The sequence below is a fragment of the Nanorana parkeri genome, unplaced genomic scaffold (genome assembly GCF_000935625.1).
Source record: "Nanorana parkeri isolate BGI_ZX_2015 unplaced genomic scaffold, ASM93562v1 scaffold612, whole genome shotgun sequence".
In the NCBI taxonomy this organism is placed as follows: Eukaryota; Metazoa; Chordata; class Amphibia; order Anura; family Dicroglossidae; genus Nanorana; species Nanorana parkeri.
This window is the reverse complement of record NW_017306880.1, coordinates 659,820-674,437: the sequence shown is the minus strand read 5'-3', so window position 1 is coordinate 674,437 and position 14,618 is coordinate 659,820. Positions and strand designations below refer to the sequence as shown.

Sequence of the window (14,618 nt, the reverse complement as noted above, 5' to 3'; positions counted from 1 at the left end):
ATATGATATACCTGGCAGAGAGCCCAATGGCCAAAAGAAGGAGCATGCAGATCAGGTTGACAATGCAGAGGAAGTGGTTTAGCATGGTCAGCCTGCAAGACAAAGTGCTGTTGCTTGTAGGATCTTCATGCTTGTAGGATCTTCATGCCCACTGAAGCTTTGACATTTGGCAGCTGACTGACAGGTGGTAGGGCCAGGAGAGATGGGGTTAATCTTGATATCAGTAGAATGTGACAATAGTTTACAATCTGGGCCTAGTGTTCAAGGTGCTCTAAATGTGCACAGGGATCAATCTGGAGACGGCCTTAGTCTTAGCACTTGAAGGCACCCCGAGGTACCTGGGCTTAAGCATTGTTGCTACCCTAGAAATGTTTTAGTACAGGTCGGGTTTACCTTAAAGAAAAATATATTTTAAAACATATGTTGTATAAATCAGGGTAGAAAGAAAGACTTGAGCCGAGTGAATATCCGAGGTACCGAGCAGAAAAGAAAATCCGTGAAAAGAGTGAAAGAAAAAAAAAAGGTTGAAAAAATATTTTACAAATGTAAACAAATAGTAAAATTTAAAAAAAAAGATTTTAAAAATGAAAAAAAAAAAAGAAAAGAAACCTTCGGCAGCTGTATAGGCTGTTGTGAATAGCCCGTGCAGCAGCCATTCAGTCCGACTGAACAAAAGGGCTCCAGCGGCCGAAGAGAGCCAAAGGATCAGCCAAAGCTACGGCTGTATACTTCGGCTCAATAGTGAAAAACCCCCTTAATCTCAAATCAATTTATCATTTTTAATAAAGACTACTAAATATGCAATCAACATTAAACCTTTAGTGTGTATTGTTTGTTGTTTCTATAAGAATACTGTACATTTCAGTGGTACCAGGGATGCACCGAATATAGGCTAATATGTGCTACTAACTGGTTTTAGTATACCCTGTAAAAATGGATATAAGATGACATTGACAGGTGCATTAGAACTATAGATGGACAAAAGGGCTACAGTGAGAGGTTACACTTCCCCAATAGCTGTTTTAGGTTTGGGCACCATAAAATATGATAAAGTGTGAGGAAGTAACGCAAAGCAGCTTCAATTTCTACCCTTCAAATGAAGTGTTGTGCAAAATTCCATTGCACTAGTTGGGCCAACTCTTTATTGTATCCTTATTGTATTTAGTACAAATTAGGGGGGCATAACCTTATTAAAAGTTAGACCCACAGTAGCTTCTATAGATTTTCGGATTTGCGACTTCAGATCTTCAGAAGCATATTGTGTGAGACTGCAGTCGGTCCTTTCCTGATTGTAAAAGGGTATTCATAGAGTTCTGAATAGATATAGGTCACTACTAGTACACTAGCTTGAGAATTGAAGCTACTATTTTCTCAATTGGACATCCTATGTGTTGGGGCTTCTGTGGCATTCTGAAGCTAAAAGCTAGAGATGGGCAAATGTCTGTCATTGAGGTCTGTGGTCATTTTACAAATTATGCACCAAATACCAATTTAAATGAACAACACTGCTTGTATAGGTTTTAGACCTCCCACACATTGTGTTATAAGAAAAAAAAATGGGATCGATTTGATTACTGATTCCTGTAATCTGACACCGCACGGGTTAACAGAAAAATGATGAGCAGGAGCATGAAAAGTGCTTTTCCATCATGTTCACTCATAACAAGTAGGCTACTATAACATAACCCACAATAAAACACGTTAACATGTATATATTAACATTCCACAACACACCAGATATGTTTGAATAGGCACCGACTGTTTGTTAGACAGCAAAAAGCAATATGTCCAATGAAAGATATATGGTATAAAAATTATAGAAATGCATATAGAAGTTACCAAGGCCAGTGGTATCCCACTTACTATCAGACCTGTAGAACCCCTCTACATATCATCAATATGTATAGGAACATTTCCAGTGACTCCTGCACCCCTAAATGAGTACTGAGAGTATTTGGAAAGAAAAGAAAGAAAAAAAATGAGCGTACAGAGGTTTACAATGAATGAGTTTTACTGTTAATGTATTACAATAGCAGAAATAACATCACAATACCAGGTCCTTCAAGGGTCACACCAGACCCACAGGCAATAAGGGACAAGGAACATGAGCTGCAATCAGACAAACCAGGGAAGCTACCAACAGACAATCCGACTCTTCTTAAGTGGACTTGGTGACAAGTTCTACAATTTTAAGCTATACTACAAAACTGCAAATACTTATTGACAGGATTATGCTACATCAGTAGGGTGAAATAATTCCTATTCATTTAAATCTTATTCAATACAGCAACTATTGTATAGCAGGAAAATACAGACCAGATAAGATAATATTTCAGCCATAAATGGAACACTATGTAGTCAGAATGTATAAGGCCTTGTTCATACCAAATGCAGAGCAGATCCGCTCAGGTTTCTGCACACGCAGTGCAGTGGGTTGTGCCGCGTTTTTGATGCGTTCCGGGCCGTTTTTGTTTAACATGGGCTTCCAGTGCGGTCAAGGCATTTGCATGCGTTTTTGATGTGTTTGCATGCGTTCCAGAGCAGGTCCAGAGCAGGTCAAATAGGGCTTGCTGCCGTTTTTTCACCTGCTCTGGAACTGCACGCTGCGATGTGAACTGGAGCAAAAAATACCATTGGAATACATTGGACGCAGTTTTGATCCGGTCTGCAACTGCTCTGCACCTGCTCCGTGCTTGGTGTGAACAAGGCCTAAGAGTTAGCTCTGCAAATTGTAGAAAATTAGGAATCTGTACAGTATATAGTTCTACACTCTTTGAAGAACTAAACAATTGTACACAGATAATCCAGTTCATTTTTTTTTTTAAAGCTAAAGGTACCTTCCAGTAAGAAATGCAAATTATACTTTGAGATGCACAACAAATGAGCACAGGGAAAGTGTCTATTTAAGCAATGGCAGCCTCCAAATATCTTTTAAGAAAGGTTTACGTTAAGCACAAACATACCCCATGAGTTCAACCACCCGGAGATGTATTGGATGCTGGATGTTAACATCTTTCTTAAACAAAGCATTTTGCACATAACAGATTGCCTACAAAGAATCGAGGCAATGCAAATTCCACATCCATTCTTCAGCTAGTTTACTTATAAATTTCCTAGGGTTTCAAATGTCCACATCGCAAACAATGTGGTGGCAAAATGGTGTATTAGCCACAGAGCTTAACCTACTTCTGGAGTATTTCTACTTGAACAATTACATGTCCAGCCCCTGCTATTTTTCAAGACCCCAAACATATCAGAAGCAAACATATCTCAGTTATGTCTGTGTACATATTATCCAATACAAAATTAAAAGCCCTCTAAACTTTTTGGGCTAGTAAATTCTTAATGCCAGTCTAGTGCTGCAAAAACACAGTATTTTATCATGCAATCCAAGATTACCGTCTACATCTAAGAGATTTCTCAGTATGGCAATAAGTTACTGCACACAATCCCTGAAGACACATTTCCAAAGGAAATGATCTAACTGTAAGTGTCAGAAAATGGTAGCTACCTGCAGAACACAAATGTATCAAAGGCAATAAAAATGGTGATATTTGAATCAATGCTCTGGAGAAAAATATCTCTGGACTGTGAATAACAGAGCTCTCTCATGAGGCTATAGCTGTGGATAAACTAGTAAAAATAATACACAGAGGATGAAGAAAATGTTTTCCTTCATCTTGAGTCTACATGTGTAGTCAAGGACACTAGTTGTGATACCTGAGCAAAATTGTATGCAGTAATTCGGCCATGCAGTAACTTATCACCATGTCATAATGAGCACTTTCAAGCACTGGAATGGCTCATATTTACTTTTCCATACCAAAAAGAATGATCCTTTCACCTTGATTGTGCTGTCATTTTAGAAGCAGAGACAAAAAGAAAAATTACAGCTGGCATCTTAAGATGTTTTAAAAATGTGAACTGCACAGTAGTACTGTAGTCGTTGGTGTCAGTAGACCATACCAGTAATTATATAAAATCAAAAAGTGTAGATGCAAGCACTTTTGTTGTCAACTGAACACATGACCAGATAGGTGTTCCCTGGGGTCTGGAACATCATGACTTGTGACAATCCATATTTATGGTGCAAGGTGACATAGGGCAAAGAGAAAAACATGGTTAGTATACATAGGTGTTTGTGTTTTGCTCTTGACTTATGTTTGTGAGGCATTTTAGAAGAGTCTGGAAAGCAGAGTTTGAGTTTTGAATTGGGGGTATTCAGCAGTGTTCCTTTTGGTTTATGTTGTAAACAACGTAGAAAATAGTAAGTCCCTCTGCACTCCTCACAGTGCTCCCGGCCCAAGTACTTGTAGTGGTGCTCGCAGTGACAATCACGGATTGCACTGTGCAACAAACAGTGGAAAGCAGAAATCACCAGCACTCAGTAAATATCTTTGATGTCCATTTAATCAGACCAATCGGCAATAGCTATTTTGTACATGACAATTGACGATTGGTCCGATTAAATGCACATCAAAGATATTTACTGAGTGCTGGTGATTTCTGCTTTCCTATGTTGTAAACAAAACATGTGCAAGTCAATTGCTATGCAAAATGAACATATGGTAAGTGGATGGTAAAAAGCCACATCTCAAAAGCAACCCATTTGTATTGCCAGAAAGCACCTGAAGCATGGTTCCTCATATCTGCTTAGGACTTAATTCTAAATTTGACATTCATATACAAAAACCCCAATGTTACTTGGGAAGCACACTGGCTTCATAAGTAATATTTGGTGCCTGCTCTTCAGACTGATGGCAAATGACTCTTTAGACTAGTGTTTACCAGCTGATACTCTATTAAGTAGGCCCAATTATGAATCAAAACAAAATACTGTAATATTCTTGATGGATTTATGTATTTTGTATGTGAGCAAATCTATCAAACTTTAGTATTCACAAAGTATGCCTGTGGTCTTAGGCAGAAGTGTACAATAAGTCAGTGGTTTAGATAACAAAACCTGTTCTTAGGGATGGCAATCATTTTAGCAACTTTTGTGGACCCCAAACAATGGCAAATTCACACTTAAATGTTTATTTACAAAGACAGTGAAAGAGTAATATAGGCAAGTAGATAAACACAGCTTAGATTCAGATGATTACGTTGACTGCAAATGGTCACAATATGACTACATTTCCCATCCCATCCATTCCATATTTAGGTGGGTAACAGTCCGGTGTAAGAGTAGTTTTCCTCACTTTCATGTAGGAAAGTGAGGAAAAAAAAAAATCACGGACACACGGTTGATTGAAGATTTATTTATTTATTTATTCACATTTATTTATATTTAAGCATTTTTTATTAGTCAATTTACATTGTTGATTTTTGTTTCGTTTATTCACATATCACTTCAGCAATTTTTATTGTTCACATAATAAGATGTTCACTTAGAGATATTTATATATTTATAATTTTTATACCACTTATTTAATAAGTTATTGTTGGATTCTCACTTCACTCCAGGAGACCCATAGCGCTCACTATTTTAAAACCATTTTGTGAGGCTTATCTGGCCTTAGTTTCAGCAGCTTGCGGTTAACCCTTACTCTCTGTGAAATCTCCCCCTTTGGGTCTGTTTCATAGCGCAGAACATTCAACCTTCCAAGTAGACATCATGCTTCATTTATTTAGAGCAATCAAAACAATGCAAGATTAATATTGGTTGCTAGTCAATATCGTTTGCTGTAACCCTTTTTCAATGCACTTGTTTTGTTATACAAAAGCCAAGGCCATGTGTCAGAACAACAGCACATTCTTTGTGGATTCCTCATTAAAACGTTGAGCACCACTGGCCTAGAGAATCACTACTGTGGTAGCATAGATGCCAGAGTGATGCACTCGGCATCTGAAGAGCTGCTTCCTTTCTATATGCCTGCTCTACTCAGTTTAGCCAAGATTAGGACTCTGGTATCAACAGCTTTGTGTTTTGGCTGACCAAGGCATAAAAGATCATGGGTATAATTATTTATAACCCATTTGTTTAGTATTTAGCTGCATTAGTGACGTGTACTTCACCAGCAATATATGTAAAAAGTCTGTGTTAAAGAACAGTTAAAAAAAAAGAAAACGCTGTAAATATAAACTTCAATTAGTTCACTCATTTCAGCTATTCATTTTCCGCAATTCACTTTCAATTGTCAAACTACAGTCAAAGATGTGCTGGGCAATCTTGACTCTCCATTAATTTATTTCCAAGCATGATATATAAATCATATGCGAGAAAGCGCAAATGACACCAGCACCGTTTGCCCAGAAGCTCCAGTCATTTAGAAAATGAAAACTTAACCAGTAGTGGAAGTATGCTGGGCTGTTGTGAATTAAATATTCAGAAACGCAGAGTTATATCTGCTAGATACGCAAAACAAAATGTCATATTTTTTCACTATATAACAAAATTACACTCCTTTTCCCTAACATAATAAAGGAGAAGACACATTGCAAAGTATTGTTTACATTACAAAACCTTGATCTGATTAACAGGTATGTTTTTTTACCTGCTAGGACACAGTCAGATTTTTATGTGCCACTGAGCTAGCAAGCAGAGAACTATAATGTGTTGATGCTGATAGAGTTAACAATGGGAGCAAATTAATTGGAACAAGTAATAAGCAGAACATGCAAAGTGACGTGTGCGTGAAATGGAATATATGTTCTCCATGATAAAAACATTTTTGATTTCTCAGTAGAAGTCAGATACAGTTTCTTTGTATTGCACTGTGGTGCTCTAAGCACAGAACAACACAAACAAATGTTATTATTACATTATTACAAATGTTATTTTTACAGATTCCATTTTAAGGGGGTCCATTCATAAAATAAGTATAGTTAAAAGAGAACTATGGGGTAAGTGTTTCTCACCATAGTTCTCTTTAGGCTCACAGGAGGACATATCCTAACCTACTCCCGCGATCCCAAGGCTCAGTATATCGCGGGCCATTGCCTAATAGAGCCGACCTGTGACAGCTTCTTTGTCACACGTCGGCTCTAACTATGAGGAGGAGTGGAAATCCTTTAAAGGTTGACTGTGTATACACATACTGCAAAACAGTTGCCATTCAAGGTACAAGAATTCAAAAATTGCAGAGTGTGACACTTAAAAAGTGTCACACCTGCCACCTATTCAGTTGTCACTTGTAATGACCAGTATAGCAATTCTGACCAAGGTTATTATAAATATGCCGCTTAGATAAATGTGGCCATATGTTCAAAGTGCCAAACTTGCGCGTATGGCTAAATCTAAAAAAGCAACAGCCATGTAACGTTAGGCCAGGTATGGACTTTTTGTGTGAAAGTAAACCTTTGAGGCACATTGGCAAATTCCAACAAATAATACTGCTAAAGTGCAGGCACCTTGTTGGTGGCCAGAAGTACATTTGATAATGCTCTAATCAATTTCTGCAACCCCAATGAACCCCTGGATGATCCAATGCACCCAATATAAAGAGATCTTTGTGTTCAGCCCGACTTTCTTTTTTCTTTTTTTACTTAATTGCCCCACTCCAATGAGTGCTGCACATCTGGTCTTATACTTGCCTTCAGACCCAATCTAGTGAACTTCAGTGTGCAGCCCCATTCTGAGTCGCAGCCTTTCTTCCTATAATGGCCACTTTGTGTAGCACATGCATGCCTCAGCCCAATTTCATCCTATGGGAAAGCTGTACTCATGGTGACCTCAAGCTTTCATCTAGAGTACAGCTTTCCCATAAGAATGAAGGCAAAGGCAAACTGTACAGTGTGTGCTTGTGAAGCAGAGTATTTTATGGTAGTCAGAAATTAGGATTATGAAATAGATAAGGCACTTGTACTAAGATAGCACTGTTATATTGGACAAATGAATGTAGCCGACATGTTTGCTTCAAAGTAAAACCCAACAATTGGCTCCCTACAATCCTTCTGCTGTAAATTACCAGGTTCTGTATGTCTCAACGTTTATTTGTTTTTTTTTGGTCTACTTAATTTGGGAAAATAAAATTTACAATGCATGGTGTCTTCTTCCTTGCTTATTATCTGATGTATTGCATATTAATACTCCACATATTACAAACTTCTCCAAAAAATATAATTATTATAAGTTTATATATTGCTACTATTGGGTTTGAACATTTTGCTACATTGAATAAAATGTATGTAATTTAATAAAAAAATTAAATGTTAATAATTTTTAGTCTACCAATTTTGTGCTATGTCCCAAGTCTTTCCAAATAGACTTCACTAATAGGTGTCCTAGTTTGCTGTACTATCCACCTTGGAATGCAAACATAATGATACCAGAAATTATGTAAACCCTACATACCCCTGAAGCGGAGGTGATGCAATTTGCATACTTTCTGGATGTAACTAACACACAGGGGGATGGGGGGGGAGAGTTCTGCTAGCAGTTTGGATGGGGAAAGAAACAGCACACCATTGCCTCTCCCTCGATAAAAATGCTATTCAGGCACATTATACGTTAGCTGCAAATCTGCCATGAAATGCTGAAGCCACTGCACTAAGTATTCTGTCACACTTTGGCACTTTTTGCACTATGGGTCATATGTGGGTCTATGCTTATAGAGTCCTTGAATTGTTTTATGTGTAGTGCACAGTATATTTTCCCTCTTCTTTTTGTACACATTTTCAACTCACTTCATTATATATCGCTAGCGAATTATTCATGATATTAATATTGCAATTTGTTTAGATTATGTACTCTGTGTACCACTAAAAAGGGAGGTACAGATAGCTTTTACATATCAACACTATTAATCAGCGGGTACTATTTGGGGATAAAAAATATACAAACATAAGATTTATTTGACAATAGTATATTCATATTTAACGTACTATGCACTTGCTGCCACATTTTACTGGTACAGATCTGGATCTGTATTATCTCAGGGGGGAATGAAACATTCCCTTACTGGGAATAACGGGTGTCCACCTAGATATATTTGACTACATTTGCAATTTAGGAGGGGGTTTACTGTTGATTTATTGCATTTTACAAGCATTTTTATCCAATGTGCATTGTTTAGTTTTGTAATAAAGAAATCATTATTTGAAGTATGGTTGTGGCTGTAGTCTTATAATAGGATACTGGAATAGTTGATTTTGCACAGACATTAAACTGGGTCTTACACTGGCTGTCAAATTGTATTATGTACATTCAGCCAATGACAGAGAGCTGCCACACAATATGGTTTTGCTAGAGTTTGCATTAAGCCAACTGTATATCTTTTATTGAGTTGCTGAGGTTAGCAGAGTGAGACAAGCAAACACTCTGGAGCTCATATATGTCACAGTCCAGCTTACAGCAAACTAGGACAGGAAAGCCACCTTGAGAAAAAAATATCTGTCCCATAAATGTGTACATGAAAAAACTAATTTCGACCACCAATATCCTTTTAACACCGCTTAAGATTCAGCATATTCCTGAGGGGTAAAACCTGAATGCATATGGTTTCCAGTGGCATATACCAATTATATTAATGCAAGCAGCCCATACAGACTCAGATTGGTGGTGTTTTGTTGCCAGAATGCCAATGTGGGCCTGGCAGACCTAAAGGATGTACCACTGTAGAAGTGAGAGGTCTTGCACCAGTTTATACAAATATTATCCAATGTAAGAGATATTGCATTTAGTTTATGAATAAATATAAATAGAACAACCATAAAGCAGCATACAGATAGTTCTAAAGTATTTCTCACTGACCTTCAGTACATTTCTGGCATCAAATGATTCTCTTTCTCTTTGCCCAGGCCTTCCAGGGGATATAGTGCTTCTTTCTTCAGCTGTAATAAAAACACCTAACCAGTCATTTAAATAGCTTTTGTAAACTAGAACAAACAAAACAAGACTTTAATGCAAGTAAGTGCACTCTGTTATGGAAAAAGGACAATAAAATGAGGGCAGAGAGGCTGAAGCAGTTTATATAAAAAGGTAATAAACCCACCAAATGCACTTGTAATAACATTGCAATAAGCATTGCTAATTGTCTAAGCCTTTTATTTTTTCTTATATCCATTCTAATTTCTTGATTAAGGACATATCACAGACACATTACTGCAATACAACAGAACCTTATTATTAAAATGATAATGCATGTTATTTAAAGGTCAAAATTGCATACACTGAGAATTGCTTGGGCTGCAACAAAGGTTTTATTTTATTAACAGCCTGAATTTTATGTGTTATTGCACAGTGGAGGAAGACTTAATGACTGTACCCTTATTAACCACTGCTTGATAACAGTTGGAAGAGACTGTATATAATTCTTAGTATAAATTCAGTACAATGCAATAATAAAACACAAAAAAACAATATTAAAAATGTAATAGAGAGTGTAAAATCCGCGCTTATGGGTAGGTCTGATATAAAAGCTGCTGCGCTGTAAACCCAATATTAAAAATTTGATCCCATATCAGATATACCTCACATCTCTCACCTGTGCAAGAAGAACAGCCAGGTATTTGGTTATAACAATCTAGTGTGAGATTTAAGATAAATATGATTCTTTCCAATAGTTGTAATGTTAATTACAGACTTTTCATATTTTTAGAAACCTTACCCTTAAGGAAGCGTGCTTGCCCACAGGCAGAAACTGGCCCAACCAACTAAAGAGCAGTTAGAAAGCACTAAAAAAGTTACCAAGTGAATTAATTGAAATCCTAAACTTTCCACATGACACTTCAGGCGAGATTAGAATCCGCACTCCATAGTTACATGTCAGTAGAGGGGAGTTTGGGCTTAGTGTGAACCCAGTTTGCATGAGTTCGTCCACGCCTGCTCAAAACTGTGACTGCCAATCCTCCCTCCCAGTTTATTCAGTGGCGGCAGTTGCGTCTGAGGCATTCCCCACCCCTTTGTGATATATAGATGCGGGGTGGGGAATGCACCTCACCCGAAATGATTGGCCCGGACAGAGGTGGTGGCAGTCAGCAGTGAGAGCTTTGATGGGGCTTGGGCTAAATGAGGAAAACTGGGTTTGCACCCAGCCCAGTCTAATCACCACATATCAGGTGTTGGATCTCCTTGACTCCACCGAAGGAATCAATTATACCATCAAATGGAACACCGCACACCAAGATGAAGCTGAAATAGCTGAAAGTTCCCTTTGTGGTTCATGCTCCAAATAATATGAGGAATGTACTTCAGAGAGGGGAAAACGGAAGATTCACTTCATAGCATTGCCCTAGGTCCCATTGGTCCAGAAAGTGAAACTGCTAGTGGGACATAGACCTAAAATAAGCTTTTGGATAAATTCTATTAAAGAAAATTCAGTTTAATATATTTTTTTACATAGTTAGTCCACTGTAAACCAACTACTGGCCTTAATTATATTTTCGGAACCACAGCACAAGCTGTAATCCCCTGCCCTATTTCCAGAATGTTTTTTATGGCGTTTTAAAGCAGATGGGTTATTTATTTATTTAGGCACAGGAAACTTTGGCAAAATTTTAAACAAATGCAGCCGTGTTTGGTCCTGTCCTAAACCTAAAAAATTAATGCATTGCAGCACATGGTCCTTCAAAACAATAAATCATTTTTTTCGGTTTTGGACTGCAATATATTGAATATTAGGGGTTGATGTTGCGAATTCTTACAGCCAGAATATCACTTCCTGTTTAATGGTGACAGTGCTTACTGAACTGGCTCCAATTTAGTTAAGAATTTTTACCCCCTCAGTACTCCTGCAGATGGACTACAAATGTACATGCCTATATCCCTGCAGATATGATTGAGACTTTATTTGCTAAAACGTAAACATTTTTAAAATATTTCTTCCTAGAACTGTAAATTTTATTCCTCCTTTATACACCCCAGAAACAGTATTACAGCATGCAATAACAAAATGAGACAGACAGGGGTTGTTGATCATATGTACAATAAACAGATTCTCAACTTGATATCAATACTTGTAAGACATATGCACTTGCCTAGGGGGTCTCTTCGGAACAGTGTATTCATAACTGTTGCATGAAGTTTTACTCTGTCCCATTCTTTTAACATCAGCCCCGAGCCCAGAAATCTCTGCATAAGACGATCCGCTATGAGCTGCAACCTGTGCAGAAAGAGAAAATACACATTATTTTATGTCAGTTCAGTCTGCCATTTACAAAGTGTAGCTTGACTGCAAAGAGAAGGCGCAAGCATCCTAATTACAGCAGCAGAGTAAAGCACAAGCTGTCAGAACAAGACAAGTGGGTTCCCTTGAGATACAATGTGACTGCGTGCCAGGGCATTTGGCAAATTAGTTTTAGTACATTTAGCATGACTGCGTAGATGTAATTTCTGTACATTATCAGAAATATCCTCTTAACAAAACATGATCTTAATGTGAAATTACTTTACCATTTATTCATGGCGAAAAACAAAATCACTGTGTTTGGGAAAACTAACAAAAAAATCAAGCCTGGGAAAATCCATCTTTGACAGTCGATTCCTCTTCCCCGACTGGTTGGTTAGGGAATGTTTGTGGATAATACTTCTCCTTCATACAGGCCACACAAGTATCACCTCCATTTAACAGGTATGCCAACATAGGGGAAGAGTATGTGATGTGAGTGTAGGCGATCAATAGTGTATGGGTGATTTTGACCATTATATCGACCTCTGTTAAGCGTTACAACTACGTACTGTCCGGTATCTGTTATTCCTAGGGAAAAACAAATAGAAGGGAATTTTTCAAAACTGGAGCAGACTGAACAAACTGAAGAGAAAATCTGATTGGTTGCAATGCACAGCTGATCCAGACTTTGTCTGCACCCGTTTTGATACATTTTTGCCATTATCTTTTTTAAAAAAAACAATAATTAAAGAAGTATTTTTTTTTTTTTTGTGAGATCGGCAGAGGATACCAGCTGCTTGCATTGCTATGCTTTACTTTTTCACTGCTGATTTAGACTGTCATAAGACCATGACAATTCTCATACACCTACCACAGCTGCAAAGAGGGCATTGGTTGGGTACCACAAAAATACCTTCATTCTGACTACAGCACTGCAAAGAAGGGAACAAGACATAACAACAATAAATGCTGCAAATTATGCAGCCCCATCAATCATTTAAAATGTGTCACACAAAAAAAGAACTTTCAATATGACAGGATCATACAGCTGCACCTCCAATAATGTGGTGTACCCCCATTCAATGCAACAAGTGCAACCAGGGATGTTACACTGGTTATACAGGACACAAAAAACACAAAGGAAGAGGATTACTGCACACCCGTGGAACATAATTTCTCACAACCACACCATTCTATGGAAGATATAAATGATTTGATTCTTAAGGGGGATTTAAAAAATACACAGGAAAGAAAAACTTTTGAACTATGAATGGTAATTCTGTTTGACACAATTGATAATGGACTGAATGTGGACCCAAGTTTTCAATTACATTTTTTAATGGCCATTGTCAGCTCTGTGGCTCTCCACCTCTACCTTCTTATTCCACAGACCCCTTCTTTACTCCTTAAAGCAGACCTTTACACTCAAAAATCAAATTCTACCTGTGCATCCCTCTATGTATGATGATTAATTATAACATAGACATGTCAGGTGTAAAATGCTGTGATTTTGAAATACTTAAACTTGCAGAGCATTCACCTCCTGCTTTGAAAGTGCAAATTACTTCAGTTTGCCAACGTACTGCACACTGATTACAGGATTACCTTGTCATCAACAGAGCATTGCTGGTAAATCTCATCCGTAATCTCAGAAGATCTCAGGGAAAGGCATTTTCTTCCCCTGAGATGATGTGCATAGTCACATGTCCTAGTCACATGTGCCAGTTTAATGCAAAAAAAGTATCATAGACAGTAATCAACTGCGTCATTGCAATATTGCACGAATACAACTACAAGCACAATAATAATGTAAGAATAACAATCCATACCTCAAAGAATTCCAAGAAACGGTTATTATACAAAATTCCCTGTAACATACCTACAGTTTATCAAAACCACTACAGAGACGTTAGCTGGCTTTATATAGAGATATTACGTTGCCAACAGCAATACAGCTATTTCATTCAAAAGACACAATGCCTCTAGATTGGGGCCTGAACCATTACAAAATTACAGGCTGTACCCTGCCTGCTTCCAGCTGGCATCTGTTAATATTGCATTTTAAGACTCTGAATGTTTTATACGATATGAATTTAAATGAATACTTTTACAAGTTTATTACGTAGCTGTAGAATTCAGTATCATAATAAAGACTAACAAAAACAAATAAATAAAACTGCAAAGTCCTATATTTTCTCCCTCCTACCGGCCCTTTTACTCCTTTGTTTCATCTAAATCTTAAAAGCAGAATTTCAGCCAAAAGTAGAAACAAATAAAATGATTAGCCCAATAAAAAAAGCAGCTTTTACTGCTATAACAGTCAGCATCATTCAAATCACTTCCTCTGAGCCTGGGCTGTCGTGTACCCACACCCCCAGCCTGAGACTGGACAGTGAAGGAGAAGCAGCACAGTTATAAGCTCATCTCTCCATCACTTTCCTTTCTCTTTCTATCAGCATTCTTATACTCAGTACATGAACTGATTGACTCTTTCTTCCTCTCCCACTCAGCTACACTGTATCTGGACTGCAACAGGCTAATACTAAGTTACGTTTAGGTAATTACACT

At 37.7% G+C, this 14,618-nt stretch overlaps 1 protein-coding gene across 1 annotated transcript in view; it reads right to left on the bottom strand.

Moving 5' to 3' along the window:
- ASCC1 (activating signal cointegrator 1 complex subunit 1) overlaps nt 1-14,618 on the bottom strand; it is a 146,073-nt gene that overhangs the window by 64,079 nt on the left and 67,376 nt on the right. Inside the window, exons 7-8 of the mRNA XM_018562915.1 lie at nt 11,920-12,044; nt 9,695-9,774 (exon numbers count right to left, since the gene is read on the bottom strand). Of these exons, the coding sequence (XP_018418417.1) occupies nt 9,695-9,774; nt 11,920-12,044 (205 nt within the window). The remainder of the gene's footprint in view (nt 1-9,694; nt 9,775-11,919; nt 12,045-14,618) is intronic.